At 45.4% G+C, this 11,673-nt stretch overlaps 1 protein-coding gene across 1 annotated transcript; it reads left to right on the plus strand.

Annotated features, from left to right (window-relative positions):
- Window positions 1-334: 334 nt before the first annotated feature.
- LOC149333050 (uncharacterized) lies at window positions 335-9,193 on the plus strand. Its single transcript, XM_089557623.1, has 2 exons — window positions 335-426; window positions 8,380-9,193. The coding sequence occupies exons 1-2, from the start codon at window positions 335-337 to the stop codon at window positions 9,191-9,193; spliced, it is 906 nt and encodes a 301-aa protein (XP_089413749.1).
- The last annotated feature ends 2,480 nt before the right edge of the window (window positions 9,194-11,673 follow it).

The raw sequence follows: 11,673 nt of genomic DNA on the forward strand, positions 1-11,673 counted from the left end.
GACACGGCGCCCCCGATGTATTGGTCACGGACAGATGAACAGCATTCGACGCAAGCCATTCTGCGTTACACCGAAACCAGCCACTGGAGGACAACTGCATACCACTTGCAGACCAACGGACTGACCGAGTGCCTGAACAAAACCATCGCCGATATGCTCGCCAAGTATGTCCATATCAAACACAAGACCTGGAACATCATCCTGCCTTCCATCGTCTTCGCCTAAAACACCGAACTGCAGGTTACCACACAGATCCACAGGCTCGTCCATGGCAGGGAGGCCACGACCACGCTAGACGCCATGCTGCTCAACGTTACCGAAGAAGATAAAGTGGATGTCGCCGCCTACCTCCAAGGGGCAGAAGCTCGAAGACTTGCCCGACTGTGAATCGAAGACCAGCAGCGGACAGACGCCAGACGCTACAACGTATGAAGACGCAACCGGGAATACAAGCCAGGAGACCGAGCCTGGGTTTCGACGCCCATTCGCCGCCGCGGATTCAGTGAAAAGCTTGTGCGCCGCTATTTCGGCCCGTACAATTTTCTTTGTTGGCCAGGTGAAATGGACGATGTAGTCCCTGACGAAATGACTGCATCCTAGCGACGCCACGTACGACCGGAAGTTTCCATGCCGTCCATCTAAACCCCCATTATGCGCGCTAAAGGACGCTGTGATTACACACTCGGTGTTTATTTTTGCACAATCAATTTTTTTTAGCCGCCTTATATTTTAAAGCATCGGGTTGACGCTTCTTCGAGAGGGAAGTAATGCCGCAAATCTTTGTAGTGTTTGTTCATTCTTCATGGCTGCCATCGCGCTGCTTTCTCATTTTGTGTGTGATCCAAGAAGCGACCAAATTTCTCTTGATTGACCTTATCCAGGCGGAGCAGCTTCTACGTTTTTTCAGAATGTTCTAGTAACTTTGCACGCTTTATCTCGAAAGTTCGCTATGAGCTATAAATTCCGCATGGCCGAGAGCGGCGGCATTCCGCTCGACGACCGCCAACCATGCTTGTTGCTACACCGTCGCCGCGTCAATGTTCTTTGAGGGCGCAAGTCAACCCAAAATAAAGAGTTTCGTTTAGAAGTCATTTTCGCTGCTTTCCTGCTCGCCGGACTGCAGTCACCACTACGTGACAATGTCATACAGTAGGAATGAAGCAGCAAGTATCTGTTCCCAGCTAGAGGTGCTGGGAGGGAAAGTTGGTAGGTATTCGTGCCCTGATCATTGGCTTACGGGCTTTGCAGACTGCCATAAGAGTGTGCAGCATGCAACTGAATTAAAGATTTTATCCTGTCTACTCGTAGAGATTATGTGCAAAAGAGGAAATGCCTCACAGGAACGCGTAGAACTTCCTTCAACTGCTCCCTCGGAAAACTTTGAACTTCCATAGTGATGCTTTCCTCCGCTGATTCAACAGTGGCGTTGGTGCACGAGTCATGCCGTAGCGCAGACACAAACAGCCAGCCATACGATTCCCAATTAACTGAAAGGAATTATTGAAGATTTTTGCCACTCTTTCCAGCTTGCGCACTGGTATTCGAAACTTAGAGGTGATCACACTCCTAGAAGGCACCGTTTGGTGGAATTCTGTAACGTCGTGGTCTGCCCCTGGAGGTTGGTCACCCCGCTCGCATCACTTCAACCTCTTGCTCCAACATCATATACCATTCGGCCTCCCCCGCGGTGATACTACGCTGTTGTGCCGCCTGTGGCTGGGAGTGGCGTTCACAAACGCCTATTCCCATCTCATCGCAATGGCTGACTCTCCTGCGTGTGACCAGTGCGGTTGTGACGAGACGATCAGCCACCTCCTCTGTGACTGCCCTCGTTTTGAGCGAGAGCGCGGCCTACTAAGTGCTTCTCTGCTCCGCTTGGACTCGCGTCCTTTAACAGAGTCTAACGCTCTGGGGCTTTGTACACAACCTTCCAGACAACGGAAGCGGTGAAAGCGCTCCTGACTTTCTTAAGGGACTCGGGGTTTCATTCCCGCCTATAATATTGAAGTTTTCAGTGCGCGCCCTCTGTGTCTGTGACATAGTGGTCGCTGGACACTTAGACAACTCATTTCCTTGCCACTCTTTTTCCTTTTTTCCCCTTTGTTCCCCTCCCCAAGTGTAGGGTAGCCAACTGGGCATCGCCTGGTTAACCTCCCTGCCTTTCCGTCCTTTTCTCTCTCTCTCTCTCTCTTTTCAGCGCGTCTTCTGAAACATTCGCCTCCTAAGGTTTAACTCAATATGCGTAATTTTGGAAGGCAGGTGATGCCTATCGACACGATACTCATCTCAAGTGCTACTTAGCTCTTGCGGTGACCGTTTTTTTTTTGCGTGTCGTTTGCCGAGAGCAAACCGGAAATAGCTTGCACCTTCATCTTACGCAACAGCGCGTTGAAAGGCGAAAGTTGTTTTGAAAAGCAACATTGCGACATGTGTTGTCTTAACGCAAAAGCGACAGGGAGCTCGTGACGCAGAAAAAAACGACGACTTCATCGGCGAGGTTGTTCGTGAGCGAAAAGTCTATGAAACCTCCACCAAGAAGCAATAAACAAGGAATGTGGCCACCTTGGTCACGTAACTTTGCGGCGTTATCATAACCATCCTAGCTGGTTGTCAGCTAACGGCCCACCATGGCAGGTGGCAGTTAATGATTGGTCGCATGGGAAGAGCAATCTGGGTTGCACAAGGCCTACCAGTGGTAACAGCCGCCATCGCAGGGCAGAGGCGGATCGCTTAACCGCTGCACCACTGTGGAAGGAGCGGTATCAGGACTCCCAGGGATCTCTGAATGTAGATTACCAGCAATTCAGCGTACATAGGAAGTAATCCATTATGCTATCATGTCATACCCTAACGGCGGAGCTTAAACGTTTCCTCCAATTTTTGCCGATCGGTACAGCCTTGCATGTGTGTTTAATCGCATTGAACACACAGTTTCAAAGGGATCATTTCCAAACACGCGTGTGTTAAAATTCTATCAAATGAAGCAGACTGGGGATGAGACCGCCCTCCAAGATTCGAACAGAAGTGTACACGCTTGCTGCAATAGCAGAAATATGTCAAATATTTTAGTTTATTATGCCGGGCGATTACAATGTCGCGTTTTTTGCCCGCCTAATCGATTACTCGGTTTACAAAAACAACTTCCATCTACAGTTTTAGTACGCTCTGAAAAATTCCAGAATGTCTAACTTTTTGTGTCCTGTAAGACTGCATATTGATTGCAAAAATCAGTGGCTGCATGCGTATTGTCTTCGTCTTCACTGGGGCATGTTGCGATTTTCCTAGATTGCAGGTGCAGCATTCATTGTTCTTACGTTAATTTTTGGTCGCAAGAGCAATGTGCTGGGAACGGTTGTATTTCTGACCTCTTACCTTCCTTTCGAATGGAGCGTGGTTCCAGCAGAGCAAACTTTCGTATTTTTCAGTTGGTTCAATACACATCAACAAATCACTCACAAGAACACGACAAGCGGCAAGGACCAAACCTGGCGGCGAGTATTCCTCTCCGATGTAGGGGTGATTGTTGTAGCGGTTGCAGTTGTCGTCCCCATGGTGCTGGATTTCTGGCAAGATGAAAAAACGCTCATGTCACGCTGCAAGTACCAAGTGCGAACTGGCCGCAGAAGATCTGCTTTTGGTCAAATGTTTAAGGGAAACCTTAAGGTGGAGTAGATTATAATAAAGAAGCAATTACTCATTGACATCCAACCGAGCGCAGCCATACGTCTACAAAGGAAATTTATACGGGTTTCTCAAAAACTTCGTAGTTGAAGAAAAATTCATCCTGGTCCGGGGTTCGAACCCGAAACCACCGATTCACCGGAGCAGTCACTCTACCAAAATCTTTTCTTTGTAGCCGTATGGCTGCGCTCAGGTGGGTGTCAGTAATTACTCCCTCTTGTTGTTGCTCATAAATACCCGCGTCAATCTATGCGACAACTTCCATCAGCACATATGCGGGAACGCGGAAAACAAAGAGCTTTGGAAGCGGTTATTTAGTGGAACGAGTGAGCGAGTAGAGGCTCAGTTCTTTACAACGGCAGCTTTTGAGCCGGAAGAGAAAGGATAGCGAATTTCCTGTCCTCGTTCAGTTGGCAGCAGCGTTCGCATCTTGCTAAGCTTTCGTGAAAAAATTCACAGTTGATCGCAGACGCAGGAGTTTCCACCGTCATTGCAAATGACACCAGCATACTGGGGACAACGGACGCAGCTTGTGTGTTGCGCCATGTCGTGCGTTTATTGCTGCTCTGAGGAATCACAACGCTCTACAGCCTTAACGTCGTCACTCATCGCGGCCAAGTCTGCTTATATGTCTCAAGCGAAAACAGTGAGCGAAAAGTTGGGCGAGGCAGCTGGTAGCTCCTCAATGTCCGGGTTTGTGAAGGAAATTGTCCAGCTATCTATTGGCGCTGGACAGAATTTCCCACTGGAGAATACTGCCGCTTCTGTAGCCGAGCTCCCCGATTTCGACCGCATGCTCTTACCTGAAAATGGCGCTATTGAAGGGGCTGAAACATCATGGTTGTCTTCATGAAAGGTTACATTGCTGGCAGCGATTGGCTCGACTACGTGAACGCTCTTCTTCCCTCTACTTCAAAGATGCGAAACACGTCGGCCGTATTTGACACAGAAATGGAGGCCGTAAAGAAAAGGCCGTAGATAACTTTCCAAAAAACTATGACGTGAGCCTCATCTATATTCTCGTCCGTAATGCAACGGAGATTGGCCGTTTCTCTCATATTGTACTGAACCGCGTAGCAACAGCGTGCCTAAAATTAGCAGATGAGATATTGCCTCCAATTTGGTCTCCTGTCTTGAACAACCTCGCCACCCCGTTGACATCAGATACATTCAGACCAGACGAGACGAGAGCAGACGAGAAGAACCCATTGAAGATTTGCATGAGTGAAGAGGAGGAGGATTTTCATTTGTTTTCTTCAGTAATGCCAGCTTGCGTGCCCACAATACCACCATGAGCACGCTGCAGAATCATTCCGTTTGGCGGCCATGCAAAATATCTGTTACCTCGGCAGCCTTCACAACAATGCACGCGGTACTGAAGAGACGCGAAGCGCTGCGGCGGCTCACCGAGCCACCGTCGACCAAAGAAGCCATCTTACGCCGCCATCAACTCGAAAACGACGTCATCTATCCCCGCCTCGTGAATGCCGTTATGCTGCCAGCAGCTCTGAGACCGAAGCCCATGCTGTACTCCAACAGGGTGGCGCTAGAGCTCGACGTGGGCGTGGTCGGTGTTCTCCAAGCGATGCAGGTGTTCCGCGCCGGTGAACCCTCCGAGGGCAGCTTCGAGCAGCGAACACTTAACTTATGGAGATATCTATCCAGAATCGTCACGCAATTCATCACCCCCAAAATTGATTTCAGGCTGTTAGAAGGTATAGTAGTATTTACCGGACCGTGTGCAGCCCGATGGAACAACTCTGACTACCACGTCAGAATGGCGGCTTCTCTTTTTCCGTGTTCAGGGGTATGTGCGTACTGCCGGAAAGCCATCAAGAGTTTAATTTCCTTCTTTTTCGATCCCGAAGCGGCGCACTGAATAGAAAAGTATAGTAAACACACCTTCTTGAAGGTCACTGAGCAAGAAAGTAGCCTGTTTTTCTGATATAAAGCCAGAATTTCTGCTTAAAACTTGCGCAGACATCGCAGTTTTGACGCCAGTGTCATCCTCTAAAAGACTACTAGCCCACTATTGTTAGTCGCAGATTTCGGACCCTCACAGAAACACAGACACACACGCACATATTATCGATAACGTTTCCACTGTGCAAATATTTGGCGGACGTAGTGCGATCAGTAATGCATGCTGCTTATCATTGCGCTTTGAAGTTTCTTGTCGCTTCCAGGTTTCCAACGCTTGGAGAGAAAAGTACTGTGGATAGACAATAGGCAGTGTGGATAAATAATGCAACTGCGCTGTGAAAAAATATCGCACTGCAATCGGCTATCGCAGTTCTGACTTTCCACTGCTCCGAAATGTGGGGCGCTTCAGAAGTACCGCCTGCAGAGAATATGGGAGGATCATTCTCAAATTGTGTAACAGATGTGCTTGAATTACAAGGGAAGAAATATTGCCTGCATTTGTCATGAGTGTACCTCCCAATGCAGGTACAGCACTAGCAAGGCACCAGTAGCGGCCTTTTGTATAAGTTAAACGTAACTGAGAGCGAGGAGAACGGAAGGCAGGCAGTAGTTGAGATTTAATTATCTGCGGGTATAAAGTTGAAACCGATGTGGTGGCCAGCGGCACTAATTCGTTGTCCGGCAGTGAGCGTAAGCGGGCACATGAGAGGAATTGTTACAAACCCGGATAGATAAAAAAAACTTCACTCAAGGGACAAGGTGCAGCGGTTATTGTGCATTGCCGACGACGAAGGCTGTACTTGTATATTGGAATTTTGGGATTGAAAAAAAAGAAAACTATGCGAAAACGAACGACGTTTCACCCTGGAGATCAACTGCACTGGGCTCTCTCCAGGTTTTAAATCAGCGTTTCTATCGAAGCCACTCTTCTAGCGTTTGGTGCTGCATTTATTAATTTAGCAATTGGGGTCTCAAAAACGCACCACTTCAATGCGGTCGTTGAATAATATTGAAGAAAGGTGTTTCTCAAAACCACATTATATAAGCCAGTACCTTGTATTGCGGGTGGTGCGTGTGCCGCAGTGTGGGATTTCTGGGCTTACGTTCTTCAGTCACATGGTGAAGCAAAACGTTGCTTGGAATGTATGAATACGCGCTCTAAAACAAAAGCCGCGTAAGCGGTTTGATTCTAGAGCGGCTGTTCACGACGCCGTTAATGCTGACGAGTATACGTGGCTAACGAAAGCATAGAACCGTCAATGGGATGTATTTAGTGGGAAGGTTCCTTTGATTGACGCCTTTAAAAGAGAAATTCTGGAACGATACAATTTGGAGCCGTATGATTCAAGCGCTTCTAGCGATGCAGTGATTGGAAGCGCAGCTCATTCGGAGCATGAATATGCATTATTCAAGGCGGTCAATCTTGTGTCGCACTCTCTGGCTGGTCATAAGAGTGGGAATAAGTATTAACCAATGAGGATGCCGGCTACACCCGCATAACAGGAAAATTTCGCGTGGTTCAGCATGGTTACATTATCCACCGTCCTGTAAAAAATACACCGCGAAAAACGTTTACGCTCCATTAGAGGCTTCGCGATATGATTAGAGGAATACATTTTTTTATTGATTTCATTTTGACAGTGCACATAATGCGAAGCTAACGAGAGCAGGTAGAGGCAATTAAGCGGGAACTAAGCAAGACCTTCCTTTCAAAATAAATAATTTCGACAGCGCAGGACAACTTTACAAAGTTTGCTAACTGGAGCAAAAAGTACGCATTTATGCTGAGTACTGGCTGCACTCACAGCGGACAGTTATGGATAACGTTTTAAAGAACGCAAAAAACCGAACAAGAAGCTGCTGCACGAGGCGTACAAGGACCCATACCCTACTAACTACAGAAAAGTTCCCTCACAGGTTTTTGTTTCTTTGCCTAAATGATCGGAGAAATTTCGAGGCAAAAATTCATATAGCTTAGCTGATTAGTCAATGTATGGGGCATGATGTGTGTTGTAAATAGCGAGAATGTTCCCCGACAAGATTTTCGTCTAAGTGATTGGACAAATGTTTAGGCAAAATTTCATTTAGTTTTCGCTGATTCTTCAATGTATGGGGTATGGTGTGCGTTGTTTTTTAGAGGATGTATTTTACGCGAAAGCTTTATGCCCGTTAATGACTTCACCACGCCGTCGTAAGAAAGTCCGGGCAATAAAGAACCATGCTCAGGGAACCGAAGAAAGTTTCTAAATTCTCTTTGCCCCACATAATCAATCACTGCGCAGTCCTAACCATGGCAGCCCTAACCATGGCACTTGGCCGTAGCGACGACGTACAAGCAACATCGCCTAACACAGCGTGCTGCATTTCTTTGCTACAGGTTGGTGTTGGTGTTGGTGTGGTGTTGGCATCGACGCATGCGCAGCCTGCATTAACGCCTGAAACGGAATAATCATCTGCACGTGCCTGGAGGAAGACTCGCCCGATCAGCTGCCCGGGAGGCGTTGCCATCAGCGCGCTGCGATTGACGACTTATGAGCAGGCCACTGGACTACATAAAGAAGCCACCGTTGATGCTCCTCTCACTTGGCACTAGCGACGACATGCAAGCAACATCGCCTAACAGCGTGCTGCATTTCTTTGCTACAGGTTGGTGTCAGTACATTTCTGAATTATTAGTTTTTGCATATTTTTCTGGTCGTCGCTCCTGCCAAGTTTTCTTACTTTTTCTTGAGTTTTTCTTGCTTGTTTGGAACTGTTCCCGCACTGTGTTTCAAGGATTTCGAAAGAGCTTACGAAGTTGAAAGAGGAGCTAAAGGCTGAGTTTGCTAAGTATAAAGAAGAACATAGACAGGAAATGAAGGGATTTAAAGAGGCAATGGAGAGAGACTTGAGAAACGAAATCCGAGAGCTGCGCACAGAACAGAGGAGTATGACTGACAGCCTTGATTTTGCACACTCGAAAATCGAGGAATTTCAGAAGCTACTCGAAGCTGAGCGACTGAAAAACGAGATACTTAGTTCTAAATGTCAGATGCTAGAAACCAAGACGTCGGACATGGAAAAAAGACTGGTTCATTTAGAACAATACTCGCGGAATTCAAATCTTAAAATCCAGGGGGTCGTTGAAACCGAAAATGAAAGCATTGTTGACATTTTGTCTCACATTGGAACTGCAATAAATGAGCCCATCAGCGAATCCGACATTGAGGTCTGCCACCGGGTGCCTGCGCGGAATTCCGATAAAAAGAGTATTGTTGTACAATTTAAATCCCGGGCAAAAAGAAGCTCAACTCTGAAGAAAGCCAAGAAAGTAAGACTAAACAACAGTGACGTAGGACTGAATGACATGACCCCTATCTATGTAAATGAGCATCTTTGCGGAGCTCAAAAGAAACTTCTCGGAATGGCTGTGAAAAGGAAGCACGAATACAAATGGAAGTCGGTTTGGACTAACAATGTAAAAATCCTTGCAAGAAGGTCTGAAAAATCTGAGGTCGTATACATTTCCGAAGAACGGGACCTTTTGAAGATAAGCGGAGGTGCATCTGCCGAATTTCAGGAGCCAAATTTAACTAGTCCTTCAGAATGAGGTACCATGATCTCATTCTTCCCCACCGTCTCAGGCTTTAACCACAGTCACTTATTTCACTCTTGCACTTAAATACTCGTTCTGCAAAAAATAAAAATGACGAAATTCATGCTTTTATTAAGCAATTCCATTTCGACTTTACCATTCTCATGTTTACTGAAACATGGTATAACAGTCACAGTGAAAGGCTAGATCTTCCTGGGTACAACAATTTCTTTATAAATCGGACTAATAGGCGAGGAGGCGGTGTTGCTGTTTACATTGAAAAACGCCTGGAATGTCATATGATTCCTGAATTTTCCACGGTAAATGAAAGTTATGAAATACTGACAATACAAGCTAATTGAGAAATCATCTCTGTAGTGTACCGACCTCCCGACGGGAATATTACCCAATTTTTAAACTTCTTTGAAAACTTTTAGGATTATGTTCGCATAAACAAACTACAGCTGTTATGCGGGGGAGATTTTAACATAGACATGTTAGATAATACGGCCACAGCACGCAATTTTGCCGTCATACTTCAGTCAACTGGTTTTGTTAACTTAACGTCCCCTACTCGGATCACAGTGTCTACGTTATCATGTCTCGATCTCCTGATTACAAATATTGAATCCAATGTTTCAGATGCTGGAACAATTGCAAATGACCTTAGCGATCACTGCCCCATCTTTATTTCTTATCAAGGAGAAACAAAATACAAAAATGACGAAACTGAAACCTACACAGTGCAGTACATATCAGACGAGGCTCTTGAATTTTTCAAATGCGACATTGGTGTACACGACTGGTCATTTATATTCGATATAAAAGATTCAAATAATGCATATTCAGAGTTTATCAAGGTTTTTGTAGACATATACTCTAAGCACTTTCCCTTCAAGAACATTAAGCAGTCTAAACGAATAAGAAAGCCATGGATCACGCCAGAGCTCAAAAGAATGATAAAGCGCAAAAACAAGTTGTACCATGTCTTTTTAAATAACCGCTCTCTAGAATCTCTAAGCTTATTCAAAAAAACTAGAAATAAACTAAATGCTGAGCTTAGGCGTGCTAAGATTGTGTATCATCAAAAACTGTTCTCTGATGTTAGAATAAAAAATTCAGACGCTGTCTGGAAAATTGTCAATAACTTGTTACATCGCAATACGAAAAATGCGCCACCTCAACGAATAATCTACAAGGGCTCTGAATTATCCGGTCAGGCTCTTGCTGACCATTTTAACAGCAATTTTTTAACTACCCTTACGAAAATGGCAGATATGGGCCAGATATATTTTATATATGGCTGTATATACTCATATATGGGATCATATACAGTTAAATAGGTCCATATATGGTCGTATATACGGCCGGATATGACCATGGGAAACCTGATATGCCGCTATATACTGCTATATATGGGCGTATAAGACCACAAATACGGGCAGATACGGCCATAAGGTACCTTATATAGTGCCATATACTGTTATATATAGTCGTATTTGCGTCCTTATATAGATGCTCTTTCTTTATATGGGGACCCTCAAATCCTTATATGGAAACAATCTCGCAGATATGGAACATATCCTACCTCATATATGGGATGCTTGTGCCATATACTTCCGAACTTAAATAATTAACTTTGTGTCAAACATGATATTGTTGGTTAATTAAGATGGTGAAACACACCGCACAACAAGGTACTAAGCTTTGTATGATTGAGGCTTCAATCAAGTTAGACTGCTATTACATAACGGTGTTTAATTAAGGTGAATTAAAGTACAGTGCTATAAATCACCTTCAACTTTTCTATGATTTAAATGCACTTATACATGCATATACGCGCTTTCTATCTTGGGTGGACTTCGAACCTTCCTGACGAACTGAACCTTCCTGACTGGGTCTAAATAAGTGGATTACAAGTCCAGCGAGTTGGTTGCGATCGAAATCATAGTTTTTAGGAACATAGATAGATTATAGAGTCCCGAACGTACAACAAGCGCTTGGGGATCGAACTCAGCCCCTTCGCAAACGTGATGAATACTCAAACCATCAAGCCGGTGGTGCGGTGTACGTTCCTTCTTTGGGCGCTGTTCCCCAAAACTATGTCGTTATGAAGGACTGGGAAACCTGCATTAATTGTTTGCGGTAATGCCGGACAACAAAAGTTTGCAAAACCGCTGCAGCATACAGCCATTTCTTGTCCAGGAGCGTAAATAACACATCGCTCCTTGCGGCACAGGGATGAAGATTAAAACGCTCTAGTATAATTATCAGAGAAAAAATACAAAATGTTTGTAAATTCATCTATCTAGAGTTGCCAGCAAAACGTTTACAATGCAGACGAGAAAAACTCCACAGCTACACGCAAATCTTTTACCTATCGCCTTTTCCGCGCCACCGAGTCTCCGTGGTGTACTGACCAAGCTCGCCATTCTACTCCGACTGTTGTGCCAAGCTGAACAGTTTGTAAAAAATCTTCTGCAAATAGTTCTTGA

This window comes from Amblyomma mixtum, chromosome 8, assembly GCF_055824585.1.
Source record: "Amblyomma mixtum isolate Tamu chromosome 8, ASM5582458v1, whole genome shotgun sequence".
Classification (NCBI taxonomy): Eukaryota; Metazoa; Arthropoda; class Arachnida; order Ixodida; family Ixodidae; genus Amblyomma; species Amblyomma mixtum.